Raw genomic sequence first — 26,433 nt, forward strand, 5'->3', positions numbered from 1 at the left:
ATAAAAGGGATTTTAATATATATTTGTTTACATATATACAAAGACACGGTAAAAGAATTGGCAACAAATGAACAAGTACATTAAGAATGCCCACAATTAAGAAAGCAAAGCCACCGGGGAAAATCTGAGACCATATTATAAAGAAAAAGGAAATTACATTTCCACCGGTATATGGCACAACTTCCAACTCCTAGGAGACAACAAGGAGTTCAAGCGTGAACATTCACACATTCAGGTTACATTATAACATACTCATAAAACAAATGGATGAAACTTTGCTATTTTCTGAATGCACAGATAAAATGGAGAGAGGTCCCAAATATAGGGAGAAAATTATAGGCTAATACACAAATAATAGAGCTCTAACTTCTTTCATCTATTGAACTTGAGAGGCCCAGTGCCATAAGTCACTCCCATCATTAATGTATAATACTCATGTATTTACAGATTCATCACAGTCACTCAGAGAATAGTGTCTAAAAGCGTGTATCACTATGTGCTGACCTCATCATTTAGGCAGCCAAGAGCAGATTCCAGTATTCCCATACTGTGTGTACATAAATTATAAAGGATAAAATAAAATTGAAAATGAAATACCAGTGATGAACTGTTGAAGGTCAATTTAGCAGGCAGTGTCAAGACTCTGCCATCCCAGGTTTCTTTTGCATCAAGAAATGCAATGTAGTTGATTGAGTAGTATTCTCCAACTGTTATAAGAGAAAAATCAGTGTGTAAACTAAATGTAGATGAGTGTATTACAGAGTCATGTCTTTATTTTCTTTATTAAATCGGTAAATACAAAAGGCTTGAATAGAACCCAGTAGAGTTACACATCCTTGGAGTTTTATAGGAAAATAATGGGCTTGATTTTCTGAAGTGCTGACCACACACTTGAAGACAATGGAAGCTGCAGGTGTTCGGCACCTCTGAAAATCAGGCTCAACATAAATAATAGATTGAAATACCGTTTTAGGTTCCACTTATAGAATCCAAGCTGCGAGTCTGCATCAGCAGAAAGACCCCTTAGAACATGGATGCAGCAGCATAAGCCACTTGCAATCCTCACTTCACTAGAGGCATGAGGGGCAGAGCCACCAAACAGTGTGCAAAATGGGCAAAAGCAGGGCAGAAGGGGATAGGAGAAAGTTCATTCTCTTTCCCAGGCAGCCTCTACTGGTGAGGCTCCAATGGAGACTTGGCTGGACCTTGGAGCTTCCTTCCCTAGGAGGAATCTGTGGGGAAGGCCAGCAGCAGTACCACAGCCTCCATTTTCCAATAAGATAAACCCCTCCTCCCTCCAACCCCACACACACCCGCCACCAACACATGTTTAGTTGTCCCTGCAGTTACAGGGTGTACACATGCACAGTTCACCCCCTGCTCTGTCCCTACAGTAGCAAATCTGGCCCAGTACGTTTTGTGACATAACTGCAATGAAATCTGTATTAAGTGAGCATTCAAGACACCAGTAAACATTTGCTTGATGGAGATGGTCTTAATAAAAGTGGAGAAGAACTGTACTCATTACTTGGGGGAGGAATACTTTGAGATGGTCTCTTGAAATGAGAGTTAATTAATAAGAGTGGTCTCCTGTACAGGCTTGTAGTTGATTCTGGGGTTGATCCTGCTCCCGTTTTATACTTTCATGGACTTAAAGGCCAGACGGCACCATTAGATCATCTAGTCTGACCTCCTATATAAACACAGGACATTAACCTTCACACAGATACCTTAATTTTAAGCCCAATCAATCTAGTTAGACCAAAGCATTTCAGTCAGCAGGAGACTGAACTGTTGTGTGCCACGAGCAGAGAACAAGAGGGACGATGGTACCACCAATGCCCGAGGCCCCTACATGGCAAAGAATTGATTAGGCAAGATATGCCTAGTCAATCCTAGCAGGTGACCAGCACCCCATCCTGCAGTGGAACACGAACCCCCATCAAGATCCTTGCCAATATTACCTGGGGGGAAATTACTTCCTGACCCAAAATCTGGTAACCAGTTCGGCCCTGAATATATGGGCAAGACACACCAACCGGGCATCTAAGAAAGAGCATTCTCTGTACAACCTCACAGCACTGGTCCACCCTGTCTGGGGTCCAGTCTCCAGCTGTGGCCAATCTCTGATGCTTCAAAGGAAGGCGAACCTTCTCCCCACCGCATACATCTGCAGTGTACTGAAGCCAAAAGGTTTTGTCACTGACTTCACTGAAGCAGAAATGGAATTTTAACTTAGAACACCTCCAAGCAATGAAGTGACTGTGTATAACACATACTATCTGCAGACACATCTCTAAGTACCATCAGGCACAATCTTTGTGCCCATCACTGGAGATCAGTTTAGGGCTGAGCTGGGGGCTAACATATCAATGAATGAGAGTTACAACCAAATGAGCTTTGTTCTTGTTTTGCCATCGTAGTTTAGATTTCTTCATAATGATGGAAACACCTTCCATTGGCATGGAAAGCAAAATTCAATTCCAGCTTTAATGGAAGCTGTGCCAGATGTAACAATTGTTCCAGCTTTGTTTGCCAATTCAGTAATGTAAGTCAAGTTTCTTTTCTCGGGGGGTAATTCTTTCTAAAGAATCTCTGGGTTGAAAGCCAGTAACTCGCTGCCAACAGGTTCAATACCCAACCCCACGATCTGTGCCACCAACCAAGCCTCCATTATCAGAAATGGGCTCTAGTTATTAACTTCCTACCATGCTAAAGCCCCATATGGACTAACTTTACTATTTGGAAAGTATTCAGTTTTTAGCTATCATGCCATTGCTTATTTACTTGAAAAAAGTAATCATAATTTAACAGCTCTGAAGATGTACTTCAAGAGGGTGCAGGGCCAATATCATGACCCCAGGAAGCAAGAAGTTAATTCTGGCTTCCTTCCTTTCCCCTCACACAGGGAAATAAGGGATAGAAGAACAGCTACTGGGAATCAGAAAAGGGAGATTTCCTGCAGGAGGACAGGGCTCCACACCAAGTTTTTAGGTAGGGGGTTGAAACCAAGGCTAGAGAGGGCTTGTATTTTGGTTTCATTTATGGTTATAAAGATTTACTTTTGTTTGTGGGTTGAACCCTATATAGATCTAAAATCTCCCTTATCTATATTGCAGACAATGCTTTAGGTCCAAATTCCACAGTCATTTCCAAGCAGGTGAACCCTTATGCCCAAGCAGACCCAATGGCAGGATAAGAGTCTTAGATTATTTTGAGAGAATTTTTAAACATATAATTTCACTTTTTACTGAGTAAGTTATTTGGTTACCGTCTGCATGACTCTCAGCTTGGATAAAGAAATTATCCAGATCAGAATTGTTTTGATACTGATTATCCAGGATTTTGTTTTTAAAAAAAATCTTTCCATTGGAATTAAAGTAATACAGAAACATTCTTTACTTGTGTCAGGTTTTGAAGGAGCTAAGTGTTACACAACTGAAGGGTCCAATTCTGCATCCACTGACATCAGACAGCTCCAAACTTGAAGATAAATTTGGCCTGACTCACACCTCTGAGTTGAAAGAATATTACAATTTCAGAGCTGAAAACAAACCTTTCTGGAATTAAGATATATTAACTGTTAAAGGGTGCTTTTGTTTTAACCTAAGTCACCAGAATAAACAATTAAATATCCTAATTTGAAGTTTTCTTGTCACAAAAATTGTCTTCACATATTGAAAAGCAGAGTCACTGCTTAATTAGTTACCTTGCAGGAATCCTCTCCTATATATCTGGAACCCATCTGTAGTCTTATTACCACTGGTTCCTTGAACATGGAGGCCAGTAATATTGTCCAGCAGAATGAGATCTGTGACATTGGATGCAGATGGTGTGTTGGTATTATTTATCAGAAGTCTTACATATGCAGTTTGGAGATCATGTTGAGTAGCCACCTAAAACCAGAAATACCAATAGTTTTGTTTTGGAGTGAAATGGTAGTATTTAGCTGCAAATTACTAGGCCCACTTAGTTTAGAGTGTCTGTGTGCATGTGTGTGTTAAAGCTTTTTCTTTGAGGGCATTTTGAGTGACCTGCTGACAACATCACACTCCATTTGATTTCAAACTCCCAGAGAGATTTTAATCTCCTACACGTCAAGCTGTTGCTTGGCGACAGTGCAATAGAAAAACCTGTAGTTTGAAATCCAGGATAACAGCTCATGCAGAGAAAGGACTGAGTGAAAACAAGAATCTGAAAATCCCAGAGAGACCTCATACAGGAGAATTGGAATGCAATGCTCTAATCAGGTTCTGGAAAATTCATAACACTCAGCTTTGGCAGCATGAAGAGAAGGCCCTTAATGCACGTCACACTTGCTATCACTTCATTCTCCTGATGCAGTTTGATCTCCTATTTAACCGCTGGTCTGCAAGGGTTATACAGCCTCTTATTCCCCCCGTCTCACAGGCTTGCTAACTCACCTTAGGACCCATGGGTAAGGCTATGATTTAGTCACGGAGGTCACGGCAGTCACGGATTCTGTGACTTTACTGAACCTCCGTGACTTCTTCCGCTTCAGCTGTCAGCAGCTGAAGTGCGGGGTGGAGGCAGGACTGTGTGCCCCTGCCCTGCTGCAACAGCTTGCAACTGCAAGCTGGATATCTGGAATCACAGCCCTGCAGCCCCAGCCCCGCAGCTTCCACCAGGGGCTGCAGCCAGGGCCGTGTGCTCTTTCCCCACAGCATCCCAGGACTGTGCACCCCCCACGGCTGTGGCCAGCTCCAGAGCTGGGGTTGCACATCCCCCACTGTGCTCCAGCACCGCGGTGTCTGCCATGGGCTGCAGCCAGGGTCGCGCGCCCGAACCCTGTGGCGGGAGCTGCAGCGAGGGACTGTGCGCCCTACCCCAACAGCGTCCCAGGGCTGTGCACCCCCCCGGCTGTGGCCAGCTTCAGAGCTGAGGCTGTCCACCCCCACTGTGCCGCAGCCCCGCAGCAGCTGGGGGTCGTGCTGCAGCTGGGGCCATGCACCCCGGCCCCGCGGCTTTTGCTGCAGCAGGGGCTGTGCATCTCTGCCCTGTGGCCTCCCCAGGCCGTGTGCCCCCTCCTGACTGCGGCCAGGGCTTGTGGGCTCTGAAGCTGGGGCCGCGCATCCCTATCTTGCAGCTGCGGCCATCTCTGGAGCCGGGGGCTGTACGCCCCCCTGCTGGCTTGTCAGTCCCCGTCCCACCCATGGAACTCCATTCTGTTGGGGTTATTAGGCCTATATATATGAACCAAAGTTCTTCCATGTTTAAACTCTGTCCTTCCATGTTTAACTCTAATCGGCCTCAAAAGCCAAGGACAGGAATTGGAATGTGTAAATAGCCAGTTGCCTATTACGACCTTGCTCATAACCAGGTCCTAAGCAATAATGATGAGGTTTGCATGTTTCTAGCTGGAGGAGGGGTAGTAAACTAAGGGTAAACAGAACCAAATGATTGTTTAGAGGAATGTTACTAACAAGCTAGATTTATAGCCCTAGAATGATTTAACGGCTTAAATGTATAAACATGTCTTTGGTAGAGAGGGGAGGGGGAGTAGAGGGTGGTGGTACAGGGGGAGAGAGGTGGGGGCTTAGTTGTAAAGTATAAGAAGAGAGAAGCTATTTTTTACTGATGTGCTCGATTTGAGACTTGCCTGTCTCCTTGCACCACTTTGAGATCTCAAATAAACTTTGATTGTTTCTCCACCCCGGTATGTTTATTGGCGCGAAGCATGCCAGGCAACGAACCAGTGCTGTTGCTGTCCTCGGGCCTCTGTGCCTGCAACAATTCCTCCCCCCTATTTAGCCCTGCCCCAGTTATTTTTAGACAATATGGAACGTCCCCGTTCTGCTGCAGGGCACAATTCCTGGACTGCTTCTCCTCTGGTTGCTCCTCCTTGCAACCAGCTCTCTCCCGACAAACACTGACCTTGCTGGGCTCAGCCCACCTATTGGGAAGTCCAAGCCATGTACTTGCTCTCTGGGGCCTAAAGTTGGTCACCAGGACATGTCAGCTACACTCTGGCCCCAGTAACTCTTCCTCCTCCCAAACATGGATTCTTTCCACACTCAGCTCACATGTTGGGGCATTCCCAGCCATGTCCAGGGTGTCCAGGGTCTGTAGTAGATGTAGGATGCATCTGTTATTATTTGCTTTGTGTGTGTTGTACTTTAAATTTCTAGGAGTCTAGGCTGCAGCTCAAAGCAGCCATTTTGTGAGGAAGTTCAGTGCAGACTGCTACTGTGGAGACACACACTATTACGCTCTCCCGCTTACTTTGATTCTTCTTGTTTTTACAGATTATTACCGTTACTGTTATTTCTAGTCTAAATTTGTCTAGCTTTAACTCCCGGCCACTGGATCATGTTATACCCTTGTCTGCTAGACTGAAGAGCCCATTATCAAATATCTGTTTCCCATGTAGTTACTAACAGATTGTGATCAAGTCACCCCTTAACATTCTCTTTGTTAAGCCAAACAGATTGAGCTCCTTGAGTCTTTCACTACAAAACATGTTTTCCAATCCTTTAATTATTTTCATGGCTATTCTCTGAACCCTCTCCAATTATTCAATAACCTTCTTGGATTGTAGACCCAGAACTGGACACAGTGTTCCAGTAGCAGTCACACAAGAGGTACTATAACTGCTCAACTCTTACTCCATAGTCCCCTGTTTATACATCCAAGCCCTTTTGGCCACAGCATCACACTGGAAGCTCATGTTTAGCTGATTATCCACCATGACCTGCAGTGTCACTGCTTTTCAGCGTCACTGCTTCCCAGGATAGAGTCTCCCAACCTGCAAGTGTGGCCTGCAGTCTACCCCACAGTTTCATCACTCAGCGTTGGCTAAGAGGAGGCTCTCACATATTTATATAGATTTCAAATCTTCCACAACACTGTTCCATCTCTATTTAGCAGGCCTTGGCCTGGATCCACAAAGGGATTTTGTGGTTGTAATACCTAAATAATCTGCATCTTGGAAATCACAAAACTCCACAAATCCTTTGTTAGGCACCTACACTTTCTACTACACAATGCATGGAGAGAGACAGGTGCCTGAGAATGGAATCCACAAAAGTCAGCACACACTAGGTGGGGGAGTCACCTAAGCTAGCCAACGGGAATTGCAAACAAGAAGGGTGTGGACTACAGAGTCATTCAGAGTCTCTTTCTCTCAGTCTGGCCCACTGCAGATTTAATTATTTCTATAAAACTTCAAACAGGAGAGACTGATCTCCCATCAGAATATCCCACAGTCCAGTGGTTAGAGCCCTGACCAGAGGTGAGAAGTCCTGTTCCAATCTCTTCTCCTCAACAAGCAGAGAAGGGAACTGAACTGAGGTCTCCCACATCCTGGGTGAGTTCCCTAACCATTAGGCTAAAGCTTACAAAGGAGGCTTCCTCCTGCTCCCTCGCCGTTTTGTGTGGAGGTCGGCATGCTCAGAGCACACCTACTGGATCAGGCCCCACATGCTTAATTCCTCCCATGCTCTGCAAAAAATTTCTCCACTGTGAGGAAAGGGCACAAATAGGCTTCCATAGCCACCTTTCATATGTGGCTCCTGGGTACACAGATGTGTGCTGTTTCTTTACACCTGTATCATGGGGGGAACTGGAGAAAATTCTACGCAAATTCCTTAAAGTGAAGTAGAAAGAGAGAGAGTAGTTTAAAGGATAATCCTATTTTCCATATTCTAATAAAGTCCTTCATTCGGTGTTTGGCCCTAGCAACTCCTTCCCACTTTCACAACAACAGCTCCTGCCTCTTATTGCAATTCTCCTCAGCTGGCCAAAGGGATGATGTCTTCGGATACATCTGCACATTTTTGAATGCTATAATAATAGTTACATTGGAGTTCTGCCTCCTCACTTCTGATTAGAAAGAGCCTGAAGGTGAGTAGTTGGGAGTAACAGGAGATCTTAGATATTTCGCTGACAAGCACTAGAGAAAACATTCTAACAGATAGCAAAGGAGAGGGAAAACCCTTATACCTCACCTCCACTGAGGAAAACTTCCTACAGCTGCAGCTATCATAGGGAATAGATGCCCAGGGGCCACAATCTCCCTTAAACCGCTGGCCCTCGCATTCACTTGTAACCTGCAGCTCTTGTTCCTACAGTAGACCCTGATGCTGTCAGCCTGAAGCAGAAGCAGCATCTCACAGAGACAGTTGAGCAACTATAGAGCCCTGGGTTTTTTGTCCTCTGTTTCTAAACGGCAATCAGCAAATGCTATCAGCCCATGGACTAGCACACAGGAGACTGGGGTGAAGAAGCAAAAATGGGGGAAGGGTGGAAAGGAGAGGAAACAGTCAGGACAGAAGGGATGAGGGGGGAGAGTAATCAGGGAAGGGAGAAGGATCAGGAACTTGAAGACAGAATCTTATGTTGGGGAAAGGGTGGAAAAGCTTTAGGAATGATTCCCACACATCTGGTGTGTAAGACATGGGAATTCAAGTGACAGTGAGAGGTGTCATTCGCCAAAAAAAAAACAAAAGGAAAAAGAATCATTTATACCTTGCATCTGTTTATAAAGATTTACCAGGGCCCTGTTTAAGATTATTGCAACTGTAAAGCACTAACACATTGATGTTCTCATCATTTGGTGAATGACACAGTTTAAAGCAGTGGTTCTCGAAGCCGGTCCGCCGCTTGTTCAGGGAAAGCCCCTGGCGGGCCGGGCCAGTTTGTTTACCTGCCGCGTCCACAGGTTCGGCCGATCGCAGCTCCCACTGGCCGCGGTTCTCCGTCCCAGGGCAATGGGGGCTGCGGGAAGTGGCACGGGCCGAGGGATGTGCTGGCCACGGCTTCCCACAGCCCCCATTGGCCTGGGACGGCGAACCGTGGCCAGTGGGAGCCGCGATTGGCCGAACCTGTGGACACAGCAAGTAAACAAACCGGCCCGGCCCGCCAGGGGCTTTCCCTGAACAAGTGGCGGACCGGCTTTGAGAACCACTAGTTTAAAGGGCACACTGATCAAATTGGGCCCTTATTTCCCCGACTCCCAATGTACAAATGGAGGAGCCAGGCCCACTATATGTGAGTCATCTTTACACCCTGGTTTCAGTGGCATTATCTACGTGAGGAAGGGACTACAGAATCTGTCCCTCAATGAGTAAATGTATGTCATTTCCCTGCTGGTTTTGCAAAGGAAATGCCTCAAACATTCCTAAAATGGAGGAACAAAGGAGATCTTACTTTTCCATTTAAATTACTAGAGACTGCCATATGGTCAGCCAGGTGTTAGGAGGAAAATGTCTGTTCAGATGTATTAGGATTCAAATAAAAGTGCAAGCTTAGTAAGTTAAAATAAAATATGAATTTGATCCAAAGGTGGAAGACAATTCACATATAACAATTTTTTTTTTTAATTTACAACTGGCAGCATTGAAAGATTATTTCTTGATAATCCTACCATCTGAAGCAGACTAGCTTTGATCTTGCGCAGCAAGACTTCGCCATTTTTAATGAGACTGCCTAGGTTGTACTATGAGTAGCAGAAAGAATCAAATATGCAAGTGTTTCAAAACTCTCTTTCCAAGATCTTCTTATAATAAAGGAGTAGTGAATCTGCTCTATAAAGCTTTCTGAAGCGGGAGGTTTTGTCTCACCACTTCATGTAACTGAAATTATCAATATTCAGTCTTGCTAATTATGACCTTTGGCCATTTTGATGATAACATTACAGTTAATTAGGCTCTGCAATGTAACGCATATGTATTCTCCATTTCCTATTTTCCACGCTGTGCATATGATCTGGTCCAGTTCACCAGGTCAATATTTTCAAATCAGCTGCTAAATTCCCAATGCTTGTACGCTGGGTCATTTGAAAGGCTGAATCCAAGCTTGACTTAAAGCACGACACACTATCTTTCTCCATGCAAGGGACAGGCAGAGTAAATTGGCTGTAATTACAAATATTCAAACCTGATCCAACCAGAGTAAAAACGAAAACCCAAATTAGGTTTTAAAAATCTGGCCCAAAATAAACAAACTACCTAAGCAGGTTAAGTGCCTCAAGTCAATGGGAGTTAGGCATCTAGGCTGCTGGTGTACTTTTGAAAATCCCACTAGGGGCCTGTCTGCATCTTTAGGCACCTAAATATCTTTGGAAATCTGGCCCTCTGTGTATTTGACAGCAGTCTTTGTGTATAGTCATTTTCACTGTTATCCCTGTCAGTTTCCCTCCAATTTGTGTGAGTTTTTCAAACAGCAGGGGGAGAGAAAAAATATTTTTTTTAAATTGGAAAATGAGATTGTAAAGCCCCAAACATTGGCAGATGGATTAAGGGCCAGGTGCAGTAATTGAAATATATTGAGTCATTTAATAAAATATTTCAGTTTGAGTGTCTCTTTCACTCTATGTTTACACTAGACTTCCTCCTAGTATCTGCTGTGGCATATCTAATTGTGTTATCTATTGTTGTGGTTAATTTATATATAATTAACATGTGGTGAATAGATTTAAATTGTAGGCATAGGTATAGCAATAAGTAGGATAGTATTATAGAGGTATAAGATTGGCAAGCATTTATGAGTGTGCATTAGGTTATAAGCAAAGTAGGGCTTAATGCAAGGCTAGCAGGCTGAGGCCTGTAAGATTTTCTCTTAGATACATTAGGCCTTAAAGGCATGAGCAGGTAACCGAGGAGGTACCAGTGAAGTTACAAGGTTACTGTAAAATATATGCTAATAAGTGAAGTTTGGAAAATATGCCACTACGTACCCATCAATTCTGCAAGATTGTAACATCGTGGGAAATTCTGCAGTGAGGGCAGGTTACCATGGGAACTTACTGATGTAAATGCTAATTAAAATAAGGAGAACTAAGAGGATACCCTATGAAAAGTGAGGCACCCCAAATTTTATGGAGTGTGGAAGTCCAGATACGGGAAAAGGGGTTGGAACCCTCATGCATCTGCATAAGGGCTATGGGCATGAGTGTAACACAGAATAAAAAGGGATCCTCAGTATGAATAGGGAGGAAGAATCCATCAGGAGACCCTCTACAGCAGGAGTTCTCAACCTTTTTCTTTCTGATGCCCCCCCCCCCAACAGGCTATAAAAATTCCATGGCCCTCCTGTGCCACAACAACTATTTTTCAGTAGATTAAAAGCCAGGGGGTCTACATTATGGGGTAGCAAGGAGACCAACTGCCCAGGGCCCCATGGCACCGGGCGGGGGGAGGGGTCTGCAAAGCTAATTTGCTCAGGCTTCTGCTTCAGCCCTGGGCAGCGGGGCTCAGAATTGGTATTTCTGCCCTGGGCCCCAGTGAGTTTAACACTGGCCCTGCTCTCTGGTTTATTTTGGAAGACCCCTTGAAACCTGTTCACAACCCCCAGGGGGCCCTGGGCCCCTGGTTGAGAACCACTGCTCTACAGGTAACCTTCTGTTGAGAGATCCACCCATCTTGATGGTACCCTTGGGGAGGCAAGAACAGGTTGAACCTCTGTAGTCCGGCACCCTCAGGACCTGACCGGTGCTGAACTAGAGAATTTGACGAACCACGTGAGGTCAATATTGTAGTGAGCGGGTCTCTTTTTATTTTTAATCTCTCTGAGGCAAATAAACAGAACAACGCTTGCAACGGCGCCTAGTCAAGGCTTACCGGCTCTCTTCATAACAAATTGTTACCGTTGTTACACAATTTTATTGCATTGGCACAAGGAAATAAGTAGATGAAGCATAAAAAACATAAATAAAATCATGCCGGACCACGGATGTTGCCGGACCTGATCGTGCCAGACTACAGAGGTTCAACCTGTATGAAAACATCGATGTTGGACATCTTATGATATTTCGCCATCTTCACTTAGGTATCTACAGCTGTGGCATTATGTGTAGTAAGGCTTTTAATAAAGGGAAGATTGATCATTTGCAGATGCTGTTGTGGTTACTGCTATCATTCCTCATGTGCTCCTAGAGTCTCCAGAACTAAGGATATTCCTAATAGTGGTTCTCACCCTGCTAATTCTGATACCGTAGCCTTTAGGGAGCATGAACCCATGTCACAGGTTACTATGGTTTAAGATACCATTGGCAATATCAACTCATCAATAATATAAAGACTACACTGCTCAGTAATGTTCTGTACTCTGTACAGTGTTAGTAAATGCTGCTGACTATTGTTTCAAAGCTCATTCTTACAGATAATGTTGAAGTATTAGATTACATTTCCTGTATAACAACTTCCTCCCTGTATTATACAATGTAAAAGTATTTGTTTCTGTGTACTGGCTTTGGGTTATATTAGGGGTCTTATTTATATAACTGGACAAAAAATATTCACAGAAGATTTGGATCTTAATACTTCCTCAAATAAGAGAAAGCAGTATCTCGAAACTTACCACTGCACATTTCTGAAGAGTTATCCCATACCCAGAAGACACTGAAATTCTTGGCACATCTTCTGGCTGGGGAGGGAAAAAACAAAAATCTGTGTTGTATATGGACTCATCTCAATATAAAACTACAACACAAGTTGTGTAATGTAATGAAGAAAGAGAAAAAGAAGTTAAACTGATTCTCAACCTTGGTGTTTAAGAGCTCTGCCATCCCACCAACGAATCTTCTTTTATCTGTTTATACAAATTTGTTTAAACTATCTACTCCCATATAATTATTAGCCTAAATTACATATGTTCATTATTGGTGACCAGACTTCCATGACAAAATGCACAATGTGCAGAAACAAATTCATAAAATGGTACAGATGCATTTTATTACTTAGAGCGTTAGAAGTTATATGGCATACACTTGACTGTACCTGTCACTATAGTTATAAGGAACTCATGCATTTAGATGTTACTGCTGAAGCTACCGAAGGTGAACATAATCATATGAGACACAATTAGAAACTGTATACTAATTAAGTACTAAATTCCCAGTGATAGACTACTGCTGATCTTACTTCTCTTCAACCCTTTCAGATATTAAACATCAACCATGTCTTACTGACCAGCTGCTGGTTAATGGTAGACTCTCGTTTGAACAAAATCTTCTTTGTCCATGAGGGGATCAAGGCAAACAGTGAATGGATCCCATGCACATCTGGTGCTGCGGAAGTCAAAAGCAGATCATGGTCTTCATTTGTTCCCTTTAATCCTGTTCCCAGTAATTCTACAGCTGAAAGTGAAAGTAATACTCTACGTTAGAACTAAAGCATCTGTCTCACAAACTCTAGATCCCACGTGGCAAACACTTGCCACTGTGCATAGCAGTAGCAAAGAGGATTCAACCATTTTAAGAAGAGGTTAGACAAATACCTGTTAGGGATGGTCTAAGTTTACTTGGTCCTGCCTCAGCACAGGGGGATGGACTAGATGACCTCATGAGGTCCCTTCCAGCCCTTCATTTCTATGATTGGGGCCCTATTTTGCTAGACAAACGCAGTATGAGACAATCCCTCCTTGAAGGAGCACGACAAGGCAGGCACAGGGCAAGAAGAAAACCGAGGAACAGAAAGGTGAAGTGAATTGCCCAAGATCACACAGCAGGTCAGTAGCAGACACAAGAACAGAACTAGGTTTCCTGATTTCCAGTCTAGTGCCGTAACTGCTGACCTTACTCCCTCTCATTCCAAAGGAGACAACTTTAATTAGCAGGCTCTGTTCTCAGTGGGAAGTGTGTACAACATTGGAACCAGTGTCACTTTCTGAAATAATCAAACTATACAATTCATAATAAACTTCAGGCAAAATTCTGCCCTCAGATATGTGCACACAACTCTCACTGGGAGCCCAGAGAAAAGGTTTTGTATGTGCATCTCCAAGAGCAGAATTTTGTCATTCAGATTTAAAACAAATTATACCTCAATTAACAGGTTTCAGGCTTAAACCAACTATTAATAATTTCAGCCCACACTAAGATTTCAGAAAAGCATGAATAATTGAAGAGCTTTATAAACATGAGCTACCTAAATATAAAAAAGCCTTGTGCTTCAAAGACACAGTCTGCCAGTAAACCATTAAACATTTAGACTGTATTAAAATGTTTCTAATCGGTGCTTTGTTCTCAAATGAGTTTCCGTTAAATTGTAATACAATCAAATCAAATTCTGTAAAACAGTAATGCCAATATTATTTTATAACATGTTGAAAAAAGATTTGCCTATGATGAATAGTTCTGAAAATATAAACCAAAATAATTTAATAGCATTAGTCTATTCAACACAAGTTCTTACAGCACACTCATCACTGTACTATCTAAACATCTTTCATATGGGGATAAGATCCAGTATTACTATGAATGGCTGCTCATGCTAAAACGTAGTTTAATCAAACTGGCGCTGATCAGTAAATTGGAAAATAATTTAAATTAAAAATTTCAAAATTGTTTCCGTTTCCAGGGTTTGAAATGGACATGTCCCATCTTTTGTGAAATGTTCTCAATATTTTTTACTGAAATTTTTATCAAACTCACGTTTGAAATTTTTCATTTAAACAAAAAACATGTTTGCTTTCTGAAAACCCATGGTTTCAGTAAAATTTTTGATAATTTTGAAAATAATTTCCATATGAATTTTGATTAAAACAGTGCTGGAAAATTTTGTGAGAAGTAGAAGGTTTTCATAATGTCTACAACTTTTTATTAAAAAAGATTCATTTTTAATAATGCTGGGTTTTTTTGACAAAAAAATAAATTTGTGTACAAACTTTCAACCAAAGAAATGTGAAACAAACAGCATATTTTCTGTATATTATATAGGATATTTGTCTGTTGTATTTTGTTGGGATTAGTTATGTTGAATTATGGCCCAACTCCAAGTAGTATTTACCACTTGTTATAAGGTTCTGTTTGCACCTCACACCTTTTAGGACTAAGCCCTTAGAAGTGAATTTGGTGACTTAAATCAAAGCCCTGGTGAGCAGGATTTAAATAAACAATTATGATTACCATAATAATTGAGATGCCAATATAGACTCCAACCCTGAAATGACAGCACACAGATGGACTTCTACACCCATGAGGCAACCCGTTGACTTCATATGTAGAAGTCAAAGCTTATCAGTTGCAAAGGTTGGAACCCTATTGTGCTCAGGAAGCACTTTATATTGAACTGCAAATTAAAAATATTGGAAAACTAAAATAACAATGAAGTCATTGCAATAGGCGAAAGGTTACTCTGAATATTTTGCCATTGAGATTACAATTGAATTCACTAAATCCCATATATTCATATTATGCACAATATCATAGGTGTCAGATACATGAATTATTAAGAAAAATCTTTGCTGTCCAATTACAGACCATATTCTCTGCTCCCTTTCCTATGAGTCCAGGGGACAGATATGTAAGAGAAGAATCTGTTAGCCATTTGTAGTCTCTTCCATTTTGGTAATCTATGCGCAAAGAGGTGGAGCTTGCATTTGCAATGACCTCAATTACTGGTCATCATTAGGGACTGAATCTTGGAACTCCACTGTTAAGAGGATTGACTTCTGTAGCTGGCATGTGTAGTAGACTTTATCCTCTGACAACCAGCCATCATAGGAGATGAATGACACACAAAGTAAAGTGGGGCACACTTTTTTTTTTTTTTTTTTTTTTTAAGGAAAGCTGAAATGGAGGCAGTTATTAGTCACAAAAACAAACAGAGTAATCTGGAATTTAAGAGTTTGAGCTATAATCTGGCAAGCAGTGGGTGCAGAATCCCAGAAGTCCATTCTTTGACATTCATATACCTCTGCACCACATCCGAACTCATATAAACCATACTGGTGTTGTCAGTGTCAGAATTACAGCAGATTGTAAAACATGGCACAGGCCATGTCAGGGCATGGGCCATGTCTTAGGTGTAAAGTGCCAAGCTCGGTGCTGATGCTCAGTTACCAATAGAAAAAATTGTGCATTTTTAACAATAAATACAGTAATTCTAATCGTTAGCCCTTCCCCCAAAGCTGCATATTTTGAATCTGTAAAGAAATTTGTTTTTCCTAATGAGGCCTAACGTCAACAAAACTTTCAGTTACCTTGTCTTATTTTTGTTTTTCAAAAATGCATTTGTTTACTATATTGTTTTTTCCCCCCCTTGGAGTTATTCTGTGTCCTCAAAAGCAGCCCTCACACAAGAACCAATTTAAAGTCCCTTCAATTACACACACCACTGAACAGACAAAGGTAGTAATTTACTGCACTTCAATTTCCAATGTTGCCATTAGCTTTTCTTGTTTCAAAGATAAAGATGCTGTGAGAATAAACCAGAGGGTAAGAGGTAGGACAAAACAGAAAAAAATAGGATGCTTTTCAGCAAAAACTATGATGCTCAATGAGAGTGTTATGTTACTACTGCTATGCCCACCCTCTACACCAAACCTGTAGAACCAAGTCCTGAATCCATGCAAGTCAACCTGGGTCACTCTGGTCATGCCTGACCCTGGAGAAGAAGGAATGTTCACAATAGCTGAATCTGTTTTTACTGTGTGGAGCCAGGACACACCTTTGCCTCCTGTCTAGCTTGAAAGAGCTCAGGAAATAGACCAGCCCAGGCCCAGTAGCGGGGGTACAACCTGGGCATCACCAGACTTCCATGCTCTGTAGCCACCCTCAAATAGAGCCCAACCCAGGAACCGTGGGCTCTCCCCGCATTTCCAATTGCCACTGCAGTTGCGGGTCTTGGAGCAAGAGCAGGAGACTCCCCTGCAACTAGCAAAGACAGACTCCAGGGCTGCTGCTAACTTTATACATGTTAAGGCAGCCCAAACCCTACAGATTCCTCTCCTGCCAAAACCCACACCGGACCTGGTGGACGCAATTGATGGGTTATCCCTATCATCAGGACTGGTGACCTAAGAGACAGTCCCCTTAGAGGCCGAAATGGAAGGGCATCAGGAATTAGTATGTTTTGATGTGATCTGCTCTCCATTCTTTCCAATAATTCTTGGCATTCCTTGGTTGGAGCTGCATTCCCAGTGGATCTCCTGGTGACAGAGGAGCATTAGCTTCTCCTCCGAATATTGCCAGATAGCTTGCCTCCAACAAATCGACTAACCCCAAGTGGTCGCATCCATGGTCCCAAGATTGGATAAGACCCTAAGAAGTGAGACCCTGGACTGTGGGGGGTAACCAGAAGAGAGCAGCCCCAAACCAGAAGCTCAGCCTCCTTGACAAGTACTGAGACTACCTGGGTGTGTTTTAAAACAAAAACGCAGATTCACTATCCCCACACAGGGACTACATCTGTCCAATAGACCTATAACCCAGGGCAAGGTGCCCTGTGGATGGACAGACACTATTTTTCAAACCAGAGCTGGATGCACTAAGCATGTATAGCAGGACAATCTCACAAAGGGCTTCATTCAGAGATCCACTTCTGCAGGGGGGCACTAGTCCTCTTTGTGTGAAAAAAGGATGGGCCACTATGCCTCTGCATAGCCTATCATGCATTGACTCAGGTGACTATTCAAATCGGTACCCCCTACATCTCATCCTGGAATTGCTGGACTGTCAGAACCTTTTCACTAAACTTGATCTTTCAGGGACATATAATTTAGCATGCATAAGGCCTGGGGATGAATGGAATACAGCTTTTCATACCTGATATGGGCATTCTGACTATTTAGTAATGCTGTTCGGCTTAACCAATGCCCTTCCAACATTTCATAAACAATTTTCAGGGACATCTACCTTGATGATATATTGGTGTTTTCTGAGAAGCCCTGAGCAGCACTGCCATAATGTCAGTCTGTCCTGGAGAGACTATGAAAGCTTAGTTTGTACGCCAGACCACCACTGAATTTTTAGGTTATATGGAGCATTCAAATAGATATGCAGAAGGTGGAAGTCATTCGTAACTTGACAGCACCCCAGACCCACTGAGAACTTCAGTGCTTCCTGGGCTTTGCAAATTTTAATAGTTGATTCATCGCCAACAACTGTGAACGAATAGCCCCCAACTTGCCTCCTTCATAAAGCCATTTGATTCACTTGGCTGCCTGAAGCCCAGCTCGCTTTCAACCAGTTCAAGACTGCCTTCACCACAGCCCCAGTTCTTGCACACCCTGACCCAACTCACCCATTTATAGTGGAAGCAGATGCATCCAATGTGGCCCTCAGGATGGGACTCTCTCAGTGACTCAGACCCCAGTCAGTTCTTCACACCTGTGCATTCTACTCTCAAAAAATCATCCCCACAGAGATGAACTATGAAATACTCGACAAGGAGCTGCTCACAATCAAAACTGCATTAGAAGAATAGCATCACCACCTTGAGGGAGCTCAGCACGCAGTACAGGTATTTACTGCCCATAAGAACCTCCAGTACCTCCACAAGGCCTGAGCTTAGAACCAGAGGCAGCTAAGGTGAGCCATGTTGTTCTTTTGATTCAAGTTTACAATTACCTACCACTCGGGAAATTGAAATGGGAAAACCATTACTCTATCACAAAAGGGGGAACACTACCGGGAAAAGGAGGACCTACTTCTGAGCCCCCTTTCCTCCACAATTCAGCAAGATGGCCTCTCCCTTATCCGGTCTGCCTCAAAAGAAGATTTGCTTGCCACAGTCTATGGTATTAGGAACTAAGATGCACATTTCAGTGAGGGATGGGATGATATATTTTGATGAACGCATAAATGTTTCTCTGGGGCACCTCTGGCTGGAGGTGCTACAGCTATGCCACGATGCTCCATTGGTGGGTCACTTTGGCTGCCCTACACCTCCTGCATGGTTGCCCTTTTTTATGGTGGCCCTGCATGCTGGCCAAAGCCCAAGCTTACTCAGGATCTGGGTTCTAGACCCTGTTGGATGGGTGGGTCAGAGCCCGAGTCCTGCTGTGACTCAGGTCCAAGCCCCGTCAGTTTCCAGTGTAAATGCAGCTCAAACCGCAGACCCAAGTCAGGTCAGCCTAATGCAGTGTGGACACATAAGCACAGTTGTGAGACCCAGGTCCAGCAACTGTAAGCCCTGGTTTAAAATGCAGCGTGGATGCTTCAGCATCGGCTTAGAACGACCAAGTCCACAAGCCTGGATCTCACAGGCCCAGGTTTACCATGAAGTGCAGACATAGCTAAAGCGACTGAGAAACAGAGATGCATCATGTTTTGTTATATTGCAAATGTTATTATAAAACAAACTTTTTAAAAGCATCTGGCTCCCAGGATTCTCCAGCACTTCGAGGTTTAGAACAATTGGAAGGGCAGTTAAAATGAATACATACCTGTCATACCGAAGCAGTCTCTCTTTTTTTTAATCCGCTGCTTATCTGTAACAACCTACAGTTAACACAAAAGAAGAGTGACTATAAACCCAGGACCTTATTTACAAAATACATTTCTAATACTGTTTATTCTAAGTCTCAAACTGGCGATGTGCTTTACACTAAAGTACAAATTCTGATTTCTCAAAACTCATAAGATTATGAGAAGTGGCAGCGACTAATGAATAGTGCACTGGACCTGGGGTCTGCGTTCTTATGCCTTGGCCCTACCACTGACCTGCTGCATGCTTCTGGGGCAAGTCACTTAACTTATTTCTCTCCTGTCCTTTGTTTAATTTGAGTGTGAGCTTTCTGGGGCAAGTGTACTCTCTTACTATGTATAATAATTAGCCACATGCAGCAAAAAAAAAATTCCCAACTTTAAAATATTTCTTTAGTGGTGAAACCATCGCATAAAATTTTTGACTTTCTGGTGATAATATTTTTTTATTGGTTTTCTTCATTAGGCCTTTTATTAATCTCAGAGTTAGATCTGTGTTTCTAACTACATCCACTATGTTCTCCATGTCACGAAATAATGTGTATATGGTGGGTGAAAGACAATGGGTTACCCAGTATACGTCCAGTTCTTAGGTCATAAGTGGCACTCCTAAATCTTTCAAAAATATAGAAGCAAAGATAAGTACTGTGGTTAAGTATAAGGAAGATAAACTACATGGTCAGGAAGCATAGTCTAGTGCAGGGGTGGCCAACCTGAGCCTGAGAAGGAGCCAGAATTTACCAATGCACATTGCCAAAGAGTCACAGTAATACATCGGCAGCCCAAATCAGCTCCCCCCTCCCACCCCCTCCCACCCCCAGCACCTTCTGCAGGCTGGGAGCCCTGCCGATCAGCACCTCCCCCTCCCTCCTGCCCACCGCCATTAGCTGTTTCGCATTGTACAGGAGGCTCTGGGATGGAGGGGAGAGGAGTAAGGGTGCAGCAGGCTCAGGGAAGGGGGCAGGAAGGGGCAGGGGCCTTGGGGTAAGGCATGGCATGGCCTGGGGTTGAGCAGTGGAAAGTTGGCACCTGTAGCTCCAGCCCCTGAGTCAGCACCTATGCAAGGAGCTGCATATTAACTTCTGAAGAGCCACATGCGGCTCCGGAGCCACAGGTTAGCCACCCCTGGTCTAGGATTAAAGCACAATGTTGGAAGTTAGGAGTTCTGGATTTTATTCCTCCCTCTGCTACATTCAAGTCACTTAGGCCCAAATTTTCAATGTGTTCACTAATTGGGGAGCCTTAGTTTTTGGGTCCCCTACTTCAGACACCATGCCGGGGCACCACTTAGGGAGGGCCAGGGGGCACTTCCCACCACCCCCAGTTTCATACCAGAGGTTTTCTCGTGGTGCATGCCCCAGCCCGAGCTCTTACCTGTAGCCAGGTCCCCTCCTCTAGAAGCTGGGGTTCTCTGGCTACAGCTCCCGTGCTCAGTTTCCTCTACTGCACTAGAATCACCCACCCCGCCCCCTCATCTGCCTTCACCAATCAGCAGCTGAGACGATATAGAGTGACAATCCTCCTAACCAATAGTAGAGTTCTACACTCCTCTACTACATCTGTGTGGGGCTCTAGGGGCATTATTACAAATAATAATAGACTAGAAACTGACTTTAAACTGGAGTGAAATTGACGCTTTCAAGTCATTGTCACTTCTGTTTATAGGCTAATTACTTTCCAGAAGACTCTTAAACACAATACTGCAGTGACTAAGACTTTGTCTTCACTACCCGCCGATCCGGCGGGTAGCAATCGGTCTATCGGGGATCGACTTACCGCGTCTAGTGAAGACGCGGTAAAATCGATCCCTGATCGCTCTGCCGTCGACTCCGGAAATCCACCTCGGCAAGAGGCGGCAGCGGAGTCGGCGGCAGCGGTCGACTTTCCCGCGTCCTCACCGCCAGGTAAGCCGACCTAAAATACGCAACTTCAGCTACGGTATTCACGTAGCTGAAGTTGCGTATCTTAGGTCGGACCCCCGCTGTAGTGTAGACCTAGCCTGAGTTGCAGTTCTCACAGGAGAATATTTAAAACCAAACCCCAAGAAAATGCCACATTTTAAAGTTGAGAAAAAAACAGTCTTGTTTATTATTTAGAGTTTGAATATATGTTTTTTTAAAGTATCATTCTGTGCTTGGACACTGTGCCTCAGTTCTCATTGCTGTAAAATGGGAATAATAATACTTGCCTGCCTGCCTGCCATATGGAATTATAAAGATTAGATTGAGATCTGTGGGGCAGGAACAGATCTTAAACCTAACCAGTGTCCCTTAAGTGACTTGACACAAGACGTCAGAACACGTACTAGAGCCGGAAATGTATCTCAACGCTGATCCCCATTCTGCTACTCTACCCTCAAAAAATGCACACTTTCCTAGCTAATGTCTTAGACAATGGATAATAAGACTGTTCATTGACATATCTTGTATGTCCAGCCTGCCAAAAATAAATGTGGGATTTTCTTTAAAGTCCAGTTGTGGTCAGAAAAGCAGCTCTGTAGAAAACATCACCACAATCAAATACATACTTTCTCTGTTTCAAGTCAAATCTGTTTATTTTATGGATACAAACATGTTTTTACTCTCAGTGGTGCAGGAACCAATATCAGTCAAGAAAAACAAGCTGTATTCTGTCTGGCCACATACATCAACAGAATTATTCAATGCACTATTGATGAAGATGAAAGAAGCAGAAAGAACTCAATTTGCCTTTCAGGGTTAAGCAAGGGCAGGAATTCAAAAATCTTTCTTGTTAATTGATCAAATTTAATCTGGAGTCAGAGGACAAGTAGCTATGGGAAAGCAGTATTTAAATATTAAATAGTAAATAAAATATTTAAACATTAAGTAAACATAAAATTACAAAGTATTATATTAATCTGTAAACATGAGTTAAAAGGAGATAAACTAAGATGAACTAAAATTAATTAAAAAACAAAGGTTCATTTTTAAATACATTCTAACCAGTATGCCATTCTTCTGTGGTCTCATTTGAGATTTACAGTAGATACCTAGTATCAGAGGGGTAGCCGTGTTAGTCTGGATCTGTAAAAGCAGCAAAGAGTCCCGTGGCACCTTATAGACTAACAGACGTATTGGAGCATGAGCTTTCGTGGGTGAATACCCACTTCGTCGGATGCATGACGATACCTAGTTCCTGGCAGAGATGTCTATACTTCTGTAAAATGTCTTTCGTATAACGCCAGTTGTCAAATGTGAGTTAAAGTGATCTGTGTGGTTACAAATGTAATCCACAGTTTCAGTGTACAATAAAAATATTAACTACAAAAATGAGTTTATGAAAGTCAGTAAACTGAAGTTAAAATAGAGATCTGTGTTTTGGTGACTCAGAAAATGATTTCCTGGTATGCAGTGGCATTGGAATAATTAGTATAGCAGGGGTGCTAAAAGCCATTGAACAAAACTGTAAACCCTGTATATGGCTTCAAGTCAAGGGGTGCTGCCGCCCCCCAGCACCCCTAGTTCCAGCACCCTTGTAGTATGTGATTTCCTTATATGTAATCATTGATTTTTTTCCCCTGGCAAATGATGGTTTTGTCAGGGCTGAGTGGTTAGATTTGGAGTGGAGGCTAATATATTGAGGATCTAAATTGTAAGAATAAATCGAAATAAGAAATATGTAGACTCTTAAATAAAACTTACTTGCATCTCTGCATACAGAACAGAAGTTCAGCTCTCAGGACTATTTTCCACTCCCCCATTAACAGAGCGAATGGAAGAGTGCACACAAATTAAAATCTGACAACCTCACAGAGGATGGGTTGAGGTGACTCTTGATTTAGGTAATACTATCCTGCTTTCCAGAAGAATAAACTGACGCACAGATATTAAGTCTGACAATGGCCTTGTCTGCACTAATTCACCCAGTGCTAAAGCTGGCTATTTCCATAGTAAGGAACTGTAGAAGTTCCCCACCGGAGCTACCACCATTATAGCTGGGAGTCCTGATGCAGACAAGGTGCTACCAGCCTCTATTATCATCAGATTTAAAGACATATCTACACAGCAAAAGCTGGACATGGGCTTGTCTGTTCAACCTGAATCCAGCTAGCATGGGTAACAAAGGAAGTGAAGACAGCACAGCACAGGCTTCAGAATGGACTAGTAAGCCAAGTATGCACCAAAAGTCCATACCAGACTTGCACTACCCGTGCTGAAGCCTGGCTGTGCTGCCTTCACTGCTATCATTACCTAGGCTGGGCTGGATTCAAGCTACCTCACAGCTAACCCATGAACAGCTTTTTCTGTGTAGACACATGACAGTGACAGTGGTAAAAATACAGACAAACCAAGTATTTTTCTGTCCTTGTTGATGAAGCTAAAGATGCACCAAAAAAAAGAACAGCTGTGTCTCCTTTTACGCTTCTGTGGAAAAGGAATCATTCAGGAAAGAGCTCAGGGCTGCTTCCACGTAGAAAATCTAAATGCTGGATCTGTCTCAAAAATGATTATTGAAGAACTACAGCATTTGAAGCTCGATATTAATTACATTTTTGCCCAGTGCTACGATGGAGCTTCTGTGCTGAGTGGGCATTTAAAAGACATACAAGCTCGAATTCAAGAAAGGATTACACATGCCATTTATGGGAAATGCTGTCCTCACAGGCTTAATCTTGTTCCAGCAGACACATGTTCCAGCATCACCCAGTGTCAGGGAGTCTTTACATTTGCTCAGGCATTGTACATCTTCTTTAGCAGTAGTTACAAGTACCGGGAACCATTTGTTAAGGCACAGCAGGAGCTAGGCCAGAAGATACTTGAACTAGGTAGATTATGTGAAACTCACTGGTGTGACTCCCTCTGGAAACAACATGCAAGATTGGCACTGTAGTGGAAATACTGGAAGCCATTTCAGTTCAGAGCTGATGGACCATCAGTTAGCATTGCAAAGGGCTTGATGGCAAAGATAAAGAGCTATTCCTTTCTGTTGAGGCTCTTGGTTTGGGAAAGAATATTCAAGATTTTGCACAGGGCTTCAGAAGAACTGCAAAATGAAAACCTGAATTTATTAAGTGCCATGGAATTAGTAGCAAGCAATGTTGCTGCTCTTCAATAAATGAGAACATCTCAAAGCAAATGGAAGGAGATGTGTGATGAAGCTGAAATCATTGCCAAAGAACTTGAAATTGATATTCCGTGTCTGTCAATCGCAACTGCTGAGCACAGCAATACAAAAACGGCAAGAAGCCTTGGTTTTTGTTTATAGTACACTGGGTCAGTCATCGACACATGATGTTCCCAAGAGCACTCAAGAACCTATAAAATCTGATTTCTACTATCCTATTCTGGACAGAATTCTTGCTAAGCTTGATAGACGATTCACCTCCAACTCCAGTTTGCTTTCTGCACTAACTGCTTGTGACCCAAAGAATGAAAATTTTCTTGATTATGAGAAACCAAAAATAACTGCAGATCACTATGGATCAACAGGCACCAATTTTGGCGATCTGGATGCAGAATCAAAGTTGCCAAGAAGCACATTGCACCAAAAAAACCCGACTTCAATTTCTGAATTCTGGAATGTTCTCAATGTTTTACCAAGGGGTTACCAGTCTTTGCTGTCTATTGTAGATTATTGTGTTGAGCCTTCCAGTTTCTACAGCATCAAAAGAGAGGTACTTCTCTGTGCTCAAGAGAGTTAAGGACTACTTAAGACCCACAATGGGAGATAGGCATGTAAGAGATTTGGTAATTTTAGCCTGTCAACGTGAAGCTTCAAAACACTTGGATTTTGCCAAGATGAGACCATGGCATTATCCATTGTTTTTAGCTCATATCTGGAGTGTGTTTTTGTTTTCAATAATTTACCTTTAAATATTCCTGGAACAAATTACCTGTCTCATTCTCCTCTTCACAATTTGGAACATAAGACATTTAGAAAACAACAATAATTGCAGGTGTAAGAAGATTTTAAGTAGATTTTATTTATTTTTATTTCTGTCTACTAAAGAGAGTGTACAAACTGTTTCTGATATCTGTGTTAAGGCTCCAAAACTGATACCTCAAGTCTTGGGATTATCTTGCTATATTATCTCCTGATTGTTCTAAATTTACATATAAACTTAACATATGGCTTTAATTGCTATCTGTATATATATTTTTTCTTCTTTCTTTGTACAGAAATTAGATATTGTGCTCATGTCAGCTAATTTCTAAGTTATTTCTGTAAAAAAAAAAAAAAAAAAAAAAAAAAAAACCCTAGAGTTTTCAGGTGCCTAAGTAGTCCCTGGAATCATGGTTAAAGTTGCCCCCGCACCACCACTGCTTAATTTGTGCCAGGGATTGTCAGGCCTGAGCCCGGCACCTCTAGGCTTGGCAGTTCATAGCCCCAGCACTTCTGGGCTTGCTGCATCAATTATGAAAATTTTAAAATTGCTTGAATCCCAGTACCAAATTGGTTGGGCCTCCGCACCACTTTCATGCTAAATTAAGCATTACCCCCGCCCCCAAATCTGAAATGGTCCCCAATACCAAGGGCCTACTTAATGCCGAGTGCTCAGTATCTCTGAAAATCAGATCTGAAGTACCTTAAAGGTTGGGCACCCAAGGTTAGTGGATGCTTTTGAACATTTGGACCTTTCATGTGTCTACAATTCAGCTTCCTCGTGTGATAAAATGGGGCTCAACGCCTCTGCCCGACCTCCCAGGTAGAGGGACGAGGTTAGATTCGCCAGGGCAGTAGGGTGCTCTGGGAGGGCAGATCACCGGCAGCCCTTTGCCCCTCCCAAGGGCTTTCCAAGCAGGAGCTCACACGCCTCGGCGAAGCGTCCTCTTACCTGGGCTGCCGTCTGGCTGCACCATCCGCCGCTCGGGAGGCGGGGAGCCCGGCCGCGGGGTGACTCCTCGGGAGAAGGAAACCGCGAGCCAGCGGCAAGGGCCACCGAGACCTCGTGCCCGGCCCCGAGAGGAGGGGGATCTCCGTGCACCGGGCGGCTCGCGGGCAAGTCTTTGCACTGGGGCGGATGCTGCCCGAGGCGAGGGGGGTCTGCTGCCGGAGAGGCCCGGGCTGGGAGCAGCAGCAGCACTCGCACAAAGTAGCCAGCTACCAGCAGAGCCCCCGGCGGGGAGCGGAGCCCCCCTGGAGCCGCTGCTCGCATGAGACAGGCGCGGGGGGAGCAGCCGGCGCAGGAGTCCCCCAGTGAAGCGCGGCGAGGCGCGGCTGCCGCTGCCAAGTTACTGGCCCGGAGAAAGTTTCTTTCCAGGGGGTCCGGCTCCAAACCAGGCCGAGCTGCCGAGGCGCCGAGC

The 26,433-nt window shown here is 43.4% G+C and overlaps 1 protein-coding gene across 1 annotated transcript in view; it reads right to left on the minus strand.

Annotated features, from left to right (window-relative positions):
- EVC2 (EvC ciliary complex subunit 2) overlaps positions 1–26,285 on the minus strand; it is a 165,384-nt gene extending 139,099 nt beyond the window's left edge. The window contains exons 1-6 of the mRNA XM_065405470.1: positions 25,965–26,285; positions 19,129–19,183; positions 12,930–13,096; positions 12,319–12,384; positions 3,710–3,896; positions 598–707 (exon numbers count right to left, since the gene is read on the minus strand). Coding sequence (XP_065261542.1) covers positions 598–707; positions 3,710–3,896; positions 12,319–12,384; positions 12,930–13,096; positions 19,129–19,183; positions 25,965–26,285 — 906 coding nt within the window. The remainder of the gene's footprint in view (positions 1–597; positions 708–3,709; positions 3,897–12,318; positions 12,385–12,929; positions 13,097–19,128; positions 19,184–25,964) is intronic.
- Positions 26,286–26,433: the final 148 nt, after the last annotated feature.

This window comes from Emys orbicularis, chromosome 5, assembly GCF_028017835.1.
Source record: "Emys orbicularis isolate rEmyOrb1 chromosome 5, rEmyOrb1.hap1, whole genome shotgun sequence".
NCBI classification, from domain to species: domain Eukaryota; kingdom Metazoa; phylum Chordata; order Testudines; family Emydidae; genus Emys; species Emys orbicularis.